Here is an 18,699-nt window from a genome sequence, read left to right as displayed (position 1 = left end):
TAGGAAACTTGAATCTTTTTCAGTCAGGAGTCCTTATAGCATCGTTAACCAGGGCTTTAGAGTTATGGGGTGAAAACCTTCAATATAGACAACCAGGGAAAGGTGAACATGCACAATCTAGTAAAAAGCGTTGAAATTAGGCACAAAGGCATATCGTTTATCTGAGACATTTCAAAGACTATTCACTCTATTTCAGAGAGTGGGTATTGAACTTTCTAAAGAGGGCACTACAGAATATAGTTCAGTCATTATCCCAAAGTAAATTCTTTTGTCTGGTCAAAAACTCTATCAAACAAGATTGAGATAGAAGTGTATCACAAAAGCCTGGAAGGTCTGACAATCAAGGCACTCAAGTTTCCACAGAGCAAGAAAGCAGATGTTTGTGTTTTTTATTTTTTTTATTTTAGACTGTTTCTCGTCGGGAATGCTTCAGGGGCTTTCACACAGTTCTGGATTGAGAAGACTCAACAAGCTCGTACATAACATATTTTCACTTGGAATCTGTAAATTCCATTGTAAGGGCCATCAGCAAAAGCGAGTTTGATATTGTCATGTCCCTGTTACAATGCTGCACAGGAAATGTCTTTCTGGATAAGTTTTTTTCAGTTTATATTCCTGTCTTTCACGTTGGTGATGTCCCCAAGAACTTTTAACAGTGAACTAACATTGGTAGCAGAACTAAGGAAACAGTGAGTCAAGATATGATATATCTGGCAACATCCTTCTAGAGTGCGAGTCAGAGGAGTCAGCCACAGAACAGTCCAGGTGATACATTTTCTGCTGCAACATGCATGGGTTATGAACAAGCAAAGCCATCTTGTTCAAACACAACATCTGAAGTCTAAATGGGCTACATAAGAAACAAGATATGACTGATCAATGTGCCAAAATCCTATATCTGGTGAGTAATTGTAAATTCATTTTCTGACAACAATAAGGAAAGGCTGTTGGGATATTTTTCTCGGGAAAAATAGTACCGTAGGCAAGTTGACACATGAGGGACCTCTAACTTCAGTTCTTGAAGTTGATTTGCAAATGTATCATCTGATCAATCCATAAAAATGGCAGATACTAAACTTCTGGTGAGCCAAAGGTGGTGGCAGCTCTCCAGTTCTAATCCACCACCATATAGACTAGAAAAGATGCAGGTGCCCCCTCCCACCCCTACAAGGGTTGTTTGATACTGACGGGGTGAGTGTTTCATATCTGACTCCCTGATATATTTTTCACTGAAGCCGAGCCCTAAGCTAAAGGGTGCCAACACGAGCGGCCCTCTTGGGCCTAACCCAGGTTCCAACTGTGGGAAGACCTCATCAAAGCCCTTAAACTATGAACCCCGGCAACCGTGCTCAGCCTTCTGTGGTGCACTACCTGACTTGCTGCCTTTCATCTGTTTCTATTGCCGAAGCATCATGGGAGCTTTCCCTCCTGAGAACACTCTGCCTGATTCCAATTTCCCTAGCACACTTTCTGCAGAGGAGGAGGGAGGGGGGTAGCTATAATTAACACCTGCACTGCCAGCGTTGCACTCATGTTCGTTCTTCCACATGTCCGATCAATTGATCTGTTCCAACCCCCTGCTAAAGGAAGGGCAGTAAACAAACATTAAATGGCTGAAAACGGCAGGGCAGGGGTTATGAATAGGAAGCAGGCTACACAAAATGAATACAATTTTCTACTGTTCATGGGATTTGTGCGACTACCTGTTGCTGATCTTGCCAATAACCAGACTTGTAAATCCTCTTAGTTGCTGCCGATGGTTATGCCAGATAAAGAGCACAGATCGAAGGAAAATCTTGTATAGTGTGTACACATGAATCGGCAGACTGGAATTTAATTTTCTTCATAAATTCGTTGGACATAACAAACTTGTCTAAAGTTTTTGTAGTGTGGACCTAGCCTTAATCATGGGAAGCGATTTTTATTTTCTATATGGCTGACCATCCCACATTTTATAAATCCTGTCCACCACTTACTCCTGCTTGCTCCCAATAGAAGATTATACATCTTTTGAAAAATAGACATGATCTTGAAGATCCCTGGAGACTATGCAACCCCACTGATAAAACATACACCTTTTATTCTTGATCTCTTGATTGCTAATCAGTTGTGTTAAACTTGTTCTGCTAATATCAATAGCTTACTTATCTCCTACTTTTGTCAAGAAAAAAGAGGATGAAAAAATATATTTTTCATGAAGCTATGACATTTGCTTTTGAGTCTGGAATACTCTAAAAATATTTCAAGTGGGGTAGTGAGGCAGGTAAACTCTTTGTGTTTTTATACATATTAGACACAGCCTGTGATTACTTTAAATTGAAAACCTGATGTCTTCCTGGATAACATGGAAAGTAATAAAGAAACAAAATATGACTTTAATAGACATTCTTGCAACTAATTACAACTCATGGATAGGATTTATAACCTTTCCACTCATGGATCAGAAAAGGAATTATTAATCTATAATCTCTAGTGAACCTACGGGAGAAAAACACTCCTAACAGTGGCCCAAATTTATGGAAAAATATAGAATTCCTGCAACACATGTTTGCCTTGCGTTGGGCTAAACTTTTTTACTATTTCAGTTTCCAAATACCTTTCCTCGACTGACTGACTTGTCAAATGACTCAGACACACTGCTGTTTAGACCCTTAAGAGAGGGACAAGCCATTTCCATATATTCTAAAAATTCTAGCCAATGGGAGAAGCACATCATTAACATGGTATAATCAAATGAGAACCTGGGGATTTTAGAAGACCTCATGGATAGACATTTTAAATCCCCATCATGCTCTACATTGTCAGCGTGCTTATATAAAGAAATGTTCCTTAACAGTTTCCAGAGGGGCTACTTATTCACACCCCCCCCCCCCACTTTGTTACTCAAAGTTTAGCGATTCTTGATTTTTTTTTTTATAAAGTGGGGACAGCTCAAAATTAGTGACAAGTAATGTCACATTCAGAGCCAGTGTAGGTGATACAACAGACCTCAAGTGCTGCAGGTTGGGGAGCACATCTCTAGGATAAAATAGCTTGTTTTTGTCCAAGCATTAAAAAAGGATATGCTAATGGGTGACTCCTTTGAACCTCTACGAAAGGTCCCCGTGAAGTGGATTACTGTAAACAATATTATTCCTTGTGGCAGCTACTTTTCAAGAGTGTTTGGGAATTACAAGCACTATGGAGCTAGGAGCCTTTCTTGAATTCCTAAAGAGTGATGTTGAGAGTCAATACTGCAATTCTACCAAACCTATTTCTTGCATTCCACATCAATCAAGGAATGGTGCTACCAACTTTCTTCTCGCAACCTGAAGATAAAAAGAATCTAAATTCTCTAGATCTGGTCCAAAACTGTAAAACTGAATGGTTATTTGTGTGCAGGCCATCGGAAAAAGTATCTTGTTTAGAAAGCACTTGTGTCCAGATTAATTAGAAGGATGAACATACAAGAGGAGTGAGTAGCTGGTACTTGAAGTACTGAAAGCCCATTCAACATGAGCTACGTCTTGGGCAAAGAATTCTCAGACCTACAACTGGGTTGTGCATAACAGGATGGGAAACTGAAGCTCTCAAAATCCCCACAACTAACAAACCTTTTCTAGTCCTTATCTGGATATTCTTTCATTTGTGATTCTCAGTTTGGCAAACATGTTCTCCAGTCAGCCGCTAAATTGACTATGCAGCATGACTGGCTAATTTGTAATTCTTTATAGTGTCTCTACATCCTGTAATAAAGGCTGCTATGGAGGAGTAAAGAGGGAAAAATGTGAATTGTTTTACCATTAATTAATTTTCCTTGAAGTATCATCATTTATTTATATAGCGCCAACATATTCCGTAGCACTTTACAATTGGGGACAAACATAATAAACTAATAAAACAAACTGGGTAAAACAGACAAAGGTGAGAAGGCCCTGCTCACAAGCTTACAATAAATGGGACAATGGGAGATTGACACATGAGGTTGTCTACATCGGCCAATGACCGCCGCCTCTCCTCCACTCTGATCACCTCTTCCCATTCCAGAATCCAGGACTTTTCCCGTGCAGCCCCCATTCACTGGAATGACCTCCCTCGCTCCATCCGCCTCTCTCCTACTCTGTGCTCCTTCAAACGTGCACTCAAAACTCACCTCTTTCTCAAAGCCTACCAACCATCCACTTAACCCCCATCTCCTCCGCTCATTCTCCCCTCTATCCCATTCCCTCAACTGGCTCCTCTTGTGCCTGGTCTGTTTTACCCTTCCTTAGTATGTAAGCTCGTATGAGCAGGGCCCTCTTCCCTCCTGTCTCCTTACCCGTTCTTCTGCTTCGTGTCTATTGCATCTGCCTGCCTGGAGTTTCTGAAGTATTGGTACTTTTTGTTTATTGTTCTGTACTGTTATACCCTGTATAGTCTACTGTTTGTACTATGTGCGGCGCTGCGGAAACCTTGTGGCGCCTAACAAATAAAAGATAATAATAAATTTGCATTTTGGCCCAGTCAGACTGCAAAGGTAAAAGTGACTCATAAGCTAAATGATCCTGTCGCACAACAATGTTGGTCGTCTTGTGTGAAATTGTGTAACAGGCTAAAGGCGATGAGGTTAAGAGGGTGGTTAAGGAATATTATAAGCTTGTCTGAATAGGTAGGTTTTCAGAGAACGCTTGAAAGTTTGTAGACCAGAGGAGTCTTATTGTGCGAGGGAGAGAATTCCATAGAGTGGGTGCAGCCTGAAAAAAGTCCTGTAACAGGGAATGGGAGGATGTAATGAGGGTAGATGAGAGACGCAGATCTAGTGTATAACGGAGTTGTCGAGTTAGGCGATATTTTGAGACAAGAGATGAGCTGTATGTTGGTGCAGCTTTGTTAATGGCCTTATAGGTTAGTAAAAGTATTTATATTGAATTCGGTAGAAGACAGGCAGCCAGTGTAGAGACATACAGAGTGATTCAACAGAGGAATAACGATTTGCAAGGAAAATCAGTTTTGCCGCAGCATGCAAAATAGATTGTAGGGGTTTGAGTCTGTTTTTGGGAAGACCAGTAAGGAGGGAATTGCAATAGTCAATGCGGGAGATAAGTGCATGGATTAAGGTTTTTTTCAGTGTTTTGCGTGAGATATGTGCGAATTCTGGAAATGTTCTTTTAGATGTATGTAGCATCTCAATGGTAGCCCAATATTCCCAACCAAGTTGTTTTATTTTTCAGAGACTGCTTAGGAAGTACTCCCGACAGTGGAAAGGGAGGAGCAGGTTTATATACTTTCTGAGGTGGCGTTTTATGGTAACCTGCCTTTAGCTAAACAAAACTGAAGCAAACCCATAGTAAAGTCTGCTGTGGAGTCCTTTTTGAAGAAAAGGAATTAACAATGAGAGAATCTGACTTTGTTTTGTTTTTTTGTGTTTCCAGGACTTTTACAACTGGCCTGATGAGTCTTTTGAAGAGATGGACAGTACTTTGGCAGTTCAACAGGTGACATGTTTATTAAGCTCTTAAAATTTGTGTATGCACCATGCGTGAAAAAGTTTAAGAGCAAATTGATCTTTTTGATGTGCTGTTCTACAAACCAAAGAGAACACCTTATACAGATGGCGATTACCAGGGAAAGTAACCAATTTTAATTACTGTAAAAGAAGGGTGTATTAAGTTGTTCTCACGCCATTTCTGTACACCATTCCTCAAGAGTGCTGTTTAAGCTCACTCTTTTCCCTCATCGGCCATGCCTGCACCTAACTATTTTACAATCCACTTTTTAATATCAAAATAAAGTTATATTAAGTTTTTTTTCCTGATTGGAGTGGACAATATATTTCTCCTGTATGTCTGCTATCTGATTTGTGGATAAGTTGATTTAGATACATTGCAAGTATAAAAGTTTCTTGTAAGCACATTATTGAAAGAGAGTGCTCTATACATAACATGTGGTTGACTAATGCACTTTACCTCCTAAAGCTTGAAATTTATCTATCCATTCTATTGGGGACTATTGGTGGTCTTTTTTTGTGGTGGAGGACAATTATAGGTAAACATACTACACTATATTGTTTATTGTTTCCACATGTTTATCTACATATATCACAAGAATATATGAGAAGGTCGTCTTTTACATTTCTCTATGTAGCCATGAGCTCCTAATGTACTTATATTTCTGTATGCTATTCTATGTTTACTGGATTTAGTGGAATCCGGTGTATATATAGCTTTTGGAGGAGCGCTATAAGTGTACCTAATCTTTTATTGCAGGTCACACTTGTCTACTTTTTTTGTGACTGGTTGTAGTGACACTAGCTCTGTTTCCTGCTGTCTTCATGTCGTCTAATGACAAGCGGTATATGTGTAGCTCCATTATTAATAGGCCGAAATTTGTGATGAGTACGTGTTCCTGCCATTTTTTTGTTTCTAGACGGCTATGCAACTTTGTTTTGCAGTCTTGTATTTCACTTTGTGACATGTAGAAAAAGTTTATGCCACGTATATTTTCATTTGCCCAGTTATACAGGGGCAAATGTGATAGGTTTCCACTGCTTGCAGACTGGTGTGGGTTGCTAGATGTTTAACTGTTCCTTCAGTGCCGTCACATGGACTCTTACCATAAGATGTGGCAAAAAAAATAATTCCATTCTGCTTGAATGTTAGTCATCCTTATGGAAGCATATGTTCATGTATTGTGCTCTTGCACAATCACTAAAGCAGTGGACATACTCCAATTTTGGTAATGGTTCAGATAAGTGTTTCATAACTACCGTAATGAAGGCATGCACGGTTATGGCTTCATTGTTACGGGTATCGCTTATAACGCACAGACTCACAAAGTTTAAAGTGTCACAATCATATTGCCTAAAATATGCAACAAATGGGTGGAGTGTGGCTTGTGAAGTGTCCCAGTGGAATCCTTGCATTGCATCCTCACACGCAAATTAATAATTTTATGCAAAATCTAGTAATAGTTTCTGCTCTAATTTCCTTCAACTGGCGTAGGCATTCAACCTGGGACTTTGTGTATAGATGGGCTGCTGCATCATCAACAGCACTACACGGAATTGTTCCACATTACTAGTGATTGTAACCAATCTACTTTGGTCAATGTGGACCTACTGCTTACAAACAATTGTCCTCATCCATGTCGCTATCAACTATTTTCTGAAGCGCTTCCAGACCTGGACATTCGTCACATTGTTGAAGTATACATGTTTTTGAGATTAAAGCATAGGCAAGGCTTTCAGTTAAGTCTTTGTTGCCAATCTTTGGTGGTAGAGCAACAATCAACAATTTTTAGTTTTTGTGAGTTTCGCAAACACACACAAATGCATACATCTTGCAGCAAAACCAACATGCCACAGAGGTCGTAAGGATCAAAACCAACTGGAATGTCTGGAAAACAGTCTGAAAATAAGATAAAGGTCTTTTCAAGTTTACTAGGAGTTGCCTTTTCTGTTTGTAAGTTCCATAAACGTTCCAGGAGGAAAAATAATTCACAAACTCTCTCCAGGGCACATCCGAGAATGTTCATTATCTTCGTAAAACTAGTGTACCTGATGAACAATTTGTAAATGGAGGGCTTTCCCTCTATATTTTTCAGATTCTGCTAGTATGCCATGGGTTGCTTTAAGTTTTCTTGTTTTACTTTGTATTGTGACATAAAATTCTTCTACAGTATGTTTAATTGTCCAGCTGTTTGGGGATAGAGTTAATATTTTTATTTCTTCTTGTCGTGACACCTCCCCATACTTTTGCTTTAATTCAAATATCTGACTCTAAATCATCACAACCTGAACATTTGCTTACTTTTTGGGGTGATTCTAGTGATGTGCTAGGAAGAGACCATATTTGAGTAAGCTTGTCTTGAATGGCTTTAATTATTTGTAGTTAGAGACCGCACTAGGTAGTTATTTTCTACACCCCCTTATATTTATATTAACATTTCAAATAGCTCTATGTTCCGGGTAGTGATATAGTTCACTTCTGAAGGGTGCACCTGAATCACATATAGTTTACAAAAGACCAAAAAAGAAAGAAAAGTATATATTGCATCTTAACGGTAATCTTACTGACAATACCACCTCTGGGTTGGCGGAATGTTAGTGACATCCAAATGAAGGTGTCATGGGAATATAAATAAGCTGTCAGAATGTATCTCCGGTTTGCCTTGAGAAAGAACCGTAGCGAAACGCGAGTCAGCGTTGTTTCTATCTGTCTCAAATCAACTCATTTTTCTATAGAATAGTGCCCGACCTTAGATTATCATTCAGGTAGTCAGCAATACACTTTCCTATGGTAGTACTTGGATAGCCTTCATTTATTTAAATGGGGATCTCTTGCCTGATTGAGCACAGTGCCATAGTTCAGATTTCTTTATAGGCAGCTAGCAAATCACTTCCCTATTAAAGGGTTTCTTTTGCAGTCTATAATTAACTGACTACTGACTAATATATATATGTGTTAACCCGTGCATGATACTCATGCATTCTAGTCAAATCAAGCTACTTAAGGTGTTAAAAAGATTCTTGCCATGCATTTGGGGCTAGGCTAGGCCAGGCCTCCTCAGGGGGAAGAGCGTTCCTTCCCGACGTAAGCGCCCTTTTTTAACGTGGTTTTGTGCACATGTCACCACCTCATCATTCTTCTCCATCACCTCATCCTTTATCTTCATCGCCACATCCTTAATCTCCATTGTCTTACTGTTCTAAAACCTCTCGATACACAACGTTTCTGCTAAACACCTTATCGCTGTGCTCAATCAGTCTTCCTTGAAGGGCAGTATTCATAACCTGCACTTTCACATCACTGCTTCTCCGTACTCGTGAAAATGCGACAATACAATTGTCCATGACCAAACACAGGCTCTGGTAAATACCCACACGGTCAAGAGTATATGTGTATCTAGCAAAATGAAAAATGATTTGATCCATATATGAACTGATGCCTCATGTTAAGCCTGCATCCCAGTGGCAAGGGTACCTCATACCATGCAGGTCCTACACTGTATAATCTTTAAACACTATTAAGTGTGTGTATAAAGTTGGAAAATGCAGGCTCTGGTTACAGAGGATTAATAACGCGTGATGCCAACTAAGACACGCTAACAAGTGTATCGTTTTTTCTGTGAAAGATATAATATAAGAGTAATATAATACAAAGCGTTAGTATAATAGAAAGTAAAGTATAATGGAAATTAAAATGTTACTTATGTCAATAGATTTTTCTAGCAAATATGTTTAAGCAAAGATTATCCTAGGACCCCATCTTTCTCCGTGCCTCTGACAGCACATTATCTTGAAAACTAGGATGAACAAACTGGTAACAGAGTACTTGGCATCCTGCAGTGATCCAAGCTCAGACCGCTTATTTCGCAGCTTTCTAACTTTTATTGACCAGGACCCTGAAGTCATTTGCATATAAGATAGGAACATGATTTTCAGACTTTCTATTGGTATAATACAGAGAAGAAGTTTGAGCATGTGAAGTAAGCACAGAGAAGACGCCCTAGCGGAGATGTTTCTGGAAAGGCCTTGATTACATATGCATTGTGAAAGAGCTAAGAATAGATTCCTTGCGCCTGCGTAGTAAGCGCTGAGACAACGCACTGGCAAGATATATTGGCATTTCCTCGACTCTACCTTGTTTACTAAAGCATTTAATGGAATGCACACACAAGTCAAAATGGCGTTTCAGCATTCATTTTGTGTGACTGGTTACAAAAGTGTGTGTATACATATACTTTGCGGATTCTCCTAAATCTATGCAGACGACATGAGATTACACTCTCCTTTTTGGTGTCAACTCTTTTCTACCATTTCTTCTTCATTGTGGTCTATAATGTTATAAATAAAAATGTATAGTACTTGCTGTGTACTTAGAAGTATAATGTAATGGAGTGTTATACACAGGAGAGAATAGTTTCTTGCCAGTTATTAATATGAAAGACACATTTTCATATTAAATGTTAATACAAACATATCTACATCTGTTTTTCTCTTCAAAAATCAAATTGGAATCTGCTTCATCTGTCATTTACAGTATTTGAATGTTTATCCTTAAGCAATACATTCCACTAAGGAGCAATATTCTCAATCTGCAGAATTGTCAATTATGACACAAAATCCTCCACTTACCTATTCAGACAATAAAATTAATTTTTTCGATTTGACACATTACATACAATCATATTCCATATAATTTTAAGGAAGTCAAGATAGATGAGGTATTGATCACATATAATACCTTTTGTCCTAAATTTCAATCCATCTAGAAAATGCTTTCAACCTTTTATTTACAGCATGTTGCAAGAATTTAAACCAACTTTTGAATCGTCGTAGAGAATGTATTTACTTTGAGCCTCTATCCCAGAAATTAAAATTTTGTCGCCAAAACTCATTAAAGTAATGAACCTGATTCATTTAGGAACACAAATACTGATGTTCGCTATATTTTATTTTAAATTGCACTGTGCATGCCCAGATACGAACTATACACCAGTGAATTCAAGAACATTCAATTCATCTTTGATCACAAAGGACACTTCCGACAGTTTTCATGTGTGGAATGGGAGTACACATCTAGTCAGTGTGCAGGAAGGGTGTGCCAAGCTCGGCTCCACACGGCAGCATCCGATTCAAGCTTTGGGCATCTGTAAGGTATGTGTTTTTCAGTCATATTGCTTGCACCCAGCTACAGGTAGAATTCTCCTGAGGTCCTTCAAAAAATGGTTTCCCGAGTTTGAAATAACTTGACTGACCTGCACAGAGCCCTGATGTTAACCCCATTTAACACTATGGGGTGATTTGGAATGCCATCTGTGAGCCATGCCTTATCGCCAAACGTCAATGCCTGACCTCACGAGCTGAATGGATGCAAATCCTTGCAAACATGTTCCAAAAGCTGATAGAAAGTGTGACAGGATGGACCTCCTGTGCCACCCTTGCCTTGCCACAGTCTCCTTTCTTTCTCCCACATGCTGTCTAACCGCAGTAGAAGTGGATTTTGATGCTTCCACCACTAGGTTCCTTAGCGGCGCCAAGAATCGTGTTCTACTGGGTAACTCTCGCTTCTAGTGTACCCCTTGCTGGTACCCCTGACCTCTTGCTTTCAGATCAGGGTTGCTGTGGATGGCTCCCCCTGACCTAACACATTGGCCAGAAGCTACATGGTAGCTGTGACTGGATCACTTAAATATAACTTCTGGTATAAATTTATTCAAAGGAAATAGGGCAGGGTGCTTATTTATATAATTGCCAATGCACCTACTTTTGATATTGTGTATATTTTGATATAGGAAATCGTTATTTCTGAGACCAGGGTAGAAAATGTGTTTTTCTGTTTTAACCTTGCTAAAGGAAATGCCTTATATCTGATACAATGAGCCTTTGTGGATGGAGGTATTTTGTGTATTTGGATGTGGGGAAATGACTTGTTTGGTGTTTGTACCTTTCTTTTGAAATGTGTATTCTGCAACTGTTGGAAGAAATGCAGGAAATCGCAGCAAGGTTTTTAAGATATAACCGATACGTGTAAATATTGTTAGATTTGCAATGCATGTGAACACATGACACCCTGTTTCTAAAAAAAGCTCAGACTTCAAGGGGGCTGGGTTACCCTTTTTGAGGCTGTGTCCAAACCTTATAAAAAGCACTGGCTTGTATTGAAAAATTGTTTATTCTTGTATCATCTGACCTGATCACTGGTACCTTTTTTTTTTAACCAGTGAAGAACAAATAAACATCATGTGCTTCAAAGACCTGCTTGAAAATATCTGAAAATCCTGTGACCTACAGATTAGACCCAAAATCTAATCCGTTCCTTTCTGTTTCTGAGCTTGGACCCCACCACTCTGCCTGCTAGAATTACAGTAGGCATCAATGATGGTTCCTTAGGCAGTGATGTTTATTAGCTCAGCAAGTCCTAAAAAGGACAGTTGCATACACTAGTAAGAGCTACTTGTGATATCCAGAGATGTACAGATGGAATAATACATTTCAATGTAAAACTGAGCACTTTAAATACAATTTTGGACACTAACTTGGCAGGGGCCAATCCAGACTCCTGCCCCTTAAACCCCTCCAGGGTGATTTATGTGCAGGCTGCATGGATTGGTTAAACACTTTACATTGCTGCTACCGGCGCCTCTTTGAGGTTTTCTTTTGAATGTTTACCGACAGGATATTACATTTCTATAATCTTGCTTTGAATGCTGTTTAACTTGAAAAATTCACATTTATCTGTGATCACTTGCATAGAGAGTCTACCAGCAAATATTATCATCATCATTTATTTATATAGCGCCACTGATTCCGCAGCGCTGTACAGAGAACTCATTCACATCAGTCCCTGCCCCATTGGAGCTTATAATCTAAATACACACACACACACACACACACACACACACACACCACCCCCCCCCCTCTAGGGTCAATTTTGATAGCAGCCAATTAACCTACTAGTATGTTTTTGGAGTGTGGAAGGAAACCGGAGCACCTGGAGAAAACCCATGCAAAAACAGGGAGAACATACAAACTCCACACAGATAAGACCATGGTCGGGAATTGAACTCATGACCACAGCGCTGTGAGGCAGAACTGCTAACCACTGAGTCACTGTGCTGCCCACCTCCTACTACTTCCGGCTTAACAGATATTTACTGAGTGATGAAAAGGTCTAATTAGCATGAGATAATTGCCTGTCTCCTAGACAGTTGTAAAACCCAAACATGACATACTGTTTAGAAGTACATATATTTCCATATAAAACACATACCAATATAATAGGATTAGTACATTTGCAATAATATACAGCGGTGCATTGTACGCCTAATTAAAATAAATATCTAAGTTATTGTAACGTGATATTGCCACAGAAAGCCTTTCCAAAAGAGTAGACCAGGCCTGTCCAACCTGCGGCCCTCCAGATGTTGTGAAACTACAAGTCCCAGCCTGCCCTTCCAGCTATCACCTGGTTGTCTACCAGCAAAGCATGCTGGGGCTTGTAGTTTCACAACACCTGGAGGGCCGCAGGTTGGACAGGCCTGGAGTAGACTATTATAAAAGCAAAGAGGGGACTAATTCCACATTAATGCCCGTGATTTTGAAATGTGATGTTCAAGCACATAAAGATGGGATGCTCGGCTGTCACGCACTTTTGGCCATGTAGTGTATATGCCTCTAAAAAAATACCTGTATTTAGTTTTGATGTACTTCTACCCACTTAATGCTGAATGGCCACGTTATGTGCCATGTCATAGTATCGGTACCCCAAATAGACATTGCAGAAGCCAGAGGTAAGCGGTTCCAGGTGCAGAATCTGGTGATGGCAGCCAAATCTTCCTACAACTATTGTGCAGTTGGCATTTGCAATTTGGCGAGTATGTGGTGTCAGGCGACGCCTCTAGGAGTGGTCAGTTACGGTTGTTTACTGACGGTGGGAAAGCAACCCAGATAAACTTTCCACTGGGTCTTAGGAGGAGAGACAGAGGGGATGTTACAAAGTCCATCTGGTTACATGGTTTCTGCAGATCTAGAATATTCATAGACTTGCTCCTTTTGACATAATTAAACAATGGGAAGCTCTAGGGCCGGGGTGGCCGAACAGTCACAGACCAAGAGCCCAAAACATTTATCGGTCAAGCAAAGAGCTATCTTTACCTTTTTTATGTGTTTCCATGTACACATAACCATTATAAACACGAGCATACATACATTACACACATTTTGAAAATCTAACATAATTTACAATGTTTTGCTAAGTGAAACAGTAAATATCCAAAACATTTCCAAAATGTTCAGAATAATCCTCAAATCAGCACTGCTCTGCACTGCACAGCTCTTGCCTTGCTGCTGTGTCCAGTGGAGGAGGATTCAAGAGGCTACTTATAATTTTTTACAGTAGCTCTCACTGCTACTGCATCCACAATCCCTCAGACCTCTTTACATGCCCATCGGATGTCCCCATATGCCCATTATGTGCACATAGGCCTCTCCATATGCCAGCATATATAACCACATGCCCCAGAAATGCTTGTCTGATATCCCCACATGCCTATCAGTCCTCCCCCTAGATCTCCTTACATGCCCCCTACCTATCCCACCCTTAGCTGCTTGAGGAAGTTAAAAGATGTGACTACTCTCGGGTCAGTCGAGGATCAGAATCTTTTCCAATCTGCTCCTGCTGGTGCCTGGATCACTATACTTCGCCAAGAGCCACACATCAAAGCTCAAAGAGCCGCATGTGGCTCTAGGGTCAACGTGAATACCTTGTCTACAGTGTAATAGAGAACTAACAATCGTATAACTTACCAATATTAAGGTTGATATTCAAACAGTATGGTAGTGAGCAGACACATGCTGTGAGGAAAGAAAATAACTAACATACTGAATGCAGGTAGTCATAATGTGTGCTAGGGCCAGGCGCTCTGGGAGGACACGGATAAAAAGTATATTATTCAAAGGGTTTCGTCACAACGAGCAGTCCATTTCCAAACCCACTCTCCCACATGCCCCCCTGCTTTTCTGATTCTGGGCTGTCCAGCTGGTCACAATCTGGAGCAATGGGGCCCCACTTAGGATAACTAAGGGTCTGGGTCTGGATAAGAGCCAAGAGACTCCCAATTTAACCACTTCCATTACTTTTAAGCAAAATATGGCTGCCAGCTGATCAGGACTTGTCTAGTGGGTATGAATTTTTATTTGCATGTGTCAGACACCCTACTCTCACCACAGCCCCCATATACATGCACTAACAAGCTCTCAATTTAAATGCAAGAGGTGCCAGGTTCCTGTGCTGCGGTACCAATTTTTGAAATATTTTCCTTTCTCCTACCCATCTGTTATCTACTTCATGTAGAGTCATCCTGATATTCTGCACTTGTCCTTGTCTTGATTCCTAATATGGAAAGAAAAACCAGCTTGATTAATTGTTTACGCTTCTCCTTTGATGCTTTATGATTTTATTCCAGGTCTTGTTATCATTCTGGATTTTTCAAATGGCGTTTCGCAACCATTTGTGCATGTTGCGGTCTGAACTCTTGCCACAATCCGGAGGGTGTTATGCTAATACAGAGCTAAGGAAAGAGATGTCCTGTGAAAGCCTGGACTATTTACGCTTTTGAGAAGTGTTCTTTAGACCGTCTATTGTGTTTAAAAATGACCATTTTTTCTTTTTAATATTTAATTGGCTTTAAATGACAGCAGAACATGTAATTAAAAAAAACCATTGCAGCCTTTTCAGTGATGGTGTCAAACACACAGATATGACCACTAAATAGCTCCACTTATAGTTACTATGAGTAGATCTGCTAAACAATTTCACAAGGAAGAATGTCTGTGTAGAGAAGGGGTAAACCTCTATTTGGAAAGTCCCAAGAATTCCAGATATTAAGTTGCATACCTTTTTAAGTAATACTTTGCTTAACATGGTATTTAAAGTTCTACGAAACACTTTGTTTCCGTAAGTATTAGTAATATTTCATTCAAAGGATAAAACAGTTTTGGGGGCACGCTAATTTAAAAAAAAAAAAAAATTGTCCAAGGGAGAGTAGTTCTGCTCAGGGTGGGTATTTTCAAACTACTAATGTAGTTGCCAAGATTTTCTTCCTACCCTTTAGCTTCACGTTCAGATGAATGATAAGCACATGGGGTAGGAACCTTGGTGCTAGCAGGAGTGGGGCATTTGAGGCATTGTCAGATCTGGGGTAGTGCAGGTAAAAGTGGTGAGGTCTCATTTATCTCTTGTAATTTTACCAGAAAGTAGTAATCCTTTGTATGTTTCAGGAAACACATGAATATGCCATGTTAATATTTCAAACTAAATTTTGCAGTACATCCAACAGAATATAAGAACAGATTGTTCCAACATTGACAAAATTCTAGAACCCCCTGAAGGTCAAGATGAAGGTGTGTGGAAGTATGAACATCTTCGGTATGTATTTATTTGAATACAAATACAATTTCTCTAAAATTGTTGTAATGTATTAATGAATTTCAATACAAGTTTTTACATTGTTACTGCAAAATGTATTTATTGAGGTTGGGGGGAAAATGCTTACATGATCATTGACCTTATGAAGCCCCATACGAGAGAGAGCTAGAGATAGATAGATAAATAAGATATTTTGGATAGATCGATTGATTTTTTGAGAAAGAGACACTTCTTTTATTTATTTATTTATTATTATTTTTTTTGTAGTAATTTATTCAGAGAACCTGGCATATGTTTTTGACTATATAGTTTGTAAAAGGCAAAGAAAAATAAAATGAAAAACATAGTTAACTGCAACATAAATAACATATCAACGTATTCATTGATTTAAAGGCTTGCTCCAATCAAAAAGCACACTAGGATAGGAAGTTGTTGCAGTGCTTGCTGGATCAACAGTGTTCTCGAAAACTGCACTGTTTTGCTAAAGGTTAGTTTTGATTAGAGATGGGCGGGTCCGGTTCCCCGAGAACCGAACCCACCCGAACTTTGAGTATCCGAGTATCTGTACTCTCCCGCCCGTTCCGAATCCAAATCGAGGCCGAACGCCATTGTGACGTCGTCGGGGCTCGGTTCTCACGATACTTCAACATTATAAATACACGCCTCCACAGCAATCCATCGCCATTTGACAGAGGGAGAGAGCAGGGTGTAGTCACAGGCTGATTAGAGCAGGGACAGAGAATCCAATATTCTTCTTGCAATTGCTCTAACAAAAATCGCTAGAGAGGAGGATAGAGGTTTATTATTTTTTGTTAATATTTGGCACTCCCCAGTGCTTTTGGGGTGTCCTCTCCCCCCGTACCCCCATAATTGTGCATAAATATTTCTGGCTGCCAAGTCATATCTGTCAGCAGTATCTACCAACTAATTTTTAGCACTACAAGTGCTTTGCGCTCAGAATGGATTCAAAGCAGTCCACATATGATCAGAATGAGCAACCAGGTTCTGTCACCAGTCCTGATGTTGGTGTTCCCAGTACGTCATCTGGCCAAGGCGATGTCAAACAGTGTTTCCAAATCGGTGCAAAAAAACGAAAAAAAAATTACTGCATTGAAGCGAAAAAGAAGTGTTACTGAGCAAAAGTTAAGTGCCGTTAAAAAATAAAAATAAAAATAAAGTTGCAAACATGCCATTCTACACATGCAGTGGCAAAGAGAGAATGAGGCCTTCACCTTTGCCTATTAGTGGCAGATCCCAAAAAGTTACCCAGCCTACAATTGGTGCACAACTACTGTTACGCGTCAAAGCCGAGCTGCAAGATAACCGTAAGGCATTAGAGGAACATTTTTGCTCTGATTCACAAATGACGACAATCCCTGTGGAGAGTCCATCCAACAGTGGGATGTCTAATCGTGCGCATTCTGCTGATGTGTGCCTTAATAGCCCGAGTGTAGCCGGTGATACCCAAATTGAGGATGCCACTTTGGAATAAGAAAAGGATGAGGGGGAGATTTGTGTAGGCGACGAGGGCGCTAATGAGGATGTTGATGAGGATGAGGTTGTTTGTGTAAGTCCTGCACCAGTGGCAGCAGTTCTGGCACGTGACAAGAAAAAGGCCATTGTCATGCCTGGGCATAAAACAAAAAAATCCACTTCTTATGTGTGGAATTATTTCTACCCAAATCCAGACAACAATTGTATAGCCATTTGTAGTGTATGTCAAGCCACAGTCAGTCGAGGGAGGGACCTTAACCATCTTGGAACCTCGTCTATGTTACGCCATTTAACGAGAGTTCATGGCAAAGTGTTGGGAAAAGCTGAAAGTTCTTCCCAAAAAAATACAAGCACTCCATCATCAACTAAGACCCTCCGCTCACCGACATCCTGACGGCTACAAAATACACACACCACACCATCCTCATCAATATCCTCAGTAACGCTCGGAGTTAGCCCGGCATCCCACTTAAAGCTGGATGACTCCGGCACTATTATTGATTCCTCTGAAGAAAGCGTTAGTCCCACTGCTGCTGCTGTTGCTGCTGCTGGGGGTGAATCGCCATGCCAGAGGCAGGTCAAGAAAATGAGCAGTCCTACATTTCAGCAATTAACTGTGAAACAATCATTTGCTAGGGGAAGCAAATATGACAGCAGTCACCCAGTCGCCAAGCGAATCACAGACGCAATGGCTGCAATGTTAGTGTTAGATCTGCGTCCAATCTCCACAATAAACGCAGCTGGTTTTTCACAGTTAATTGAGGTTTTGTGTCCGCGTTACAGAATTCCATTGCGACACCATTTCTCCCGTAAAGCAATTCCACAACTATACCAAAAAGTGTGTAAAAATGTAGAGATTGCGCTGAAAAATGCCATTCTGCCCACTGTCCACTTAACCACAGATATGTGGACAAGTGGAAGTGGCCAAACCAAAGACTATATGACTGTGACAGCCCACTGGGTTGGTCATTCACCTTCACCAGCAGGAACAGCAGCAGCATGTACACCACTACGTAACATTTGTCACAGGCAGGCCACTCTTTGTATCACCGGCTTCACTAGCAGGCATACAGCTGACAATTTGTTACGCAAACTGAGAGATGTGATTGATGCATGGCTTATACCACTCGGACTCTCCCCAGGGTATGTCATTTCTGATAACGCCAGCAATATAGTGCGAGCATTACTGCTGGGTGATTTCCAACATATTCCTTGTTTTGCTCACACCATCAACTTGGTGGTGCAGAGCTTCCTACGAAATAACTGCGAGGTGCAGGAGATGCTTTCGGTGGCCCGTAAAATTTCAGGCATTCAGCCA

General features: G+C 40.3%; 1 protein-coding gene across 2 annotated transcripts in view; it reads left to right on the top strand.

The window, feature by feature from the left end:
- Positions 1-18,699, top strand: part of MOB4 (MOB family member 4, phocein) — a 44,265-nt gene that overhangs the window by 14,618 nt on the left and 10,948 nt on the right. The window contains exons 2-3 of one of the 2 annotated variants that reach the window (XM_075194105.1): positions 5,391-5,453; positions 15,787-15,887. In XM_075194105.1, the coding sequence (XP_075050206.1) occupies positions 5,391-5,453; positions 15,787-15,887 (164 nt within the window). The remainder of the gene's footprint in view (positions 1-5,390; positions 5,454-15,786; positions 15,888-18,699) is intronic. The other variant, XM_075194106.1, reaches the window with a different exon arrangement.

This window comes from Mixophyes fleayi, unplaced genomic scaffold (assembly GCF_038048845.1).
Source record: "Mixophyes fleayi isolate aMixFle1 unplaced genomic scaffold, aMixFle1.hap1 Scaffold_1512, whole genome shotgun sequence".
Lineage (NCBI taxonomy): Eukaryota > Metazoa > Chordata > Amphibia > Anura > Limnodynastidae > Mixophyes > Mixophyes fleayi.
Note: the sequence above shows the minus strand (reverse complement) of the source record. Positions and strands in the feature narration are given on the sequence as shown.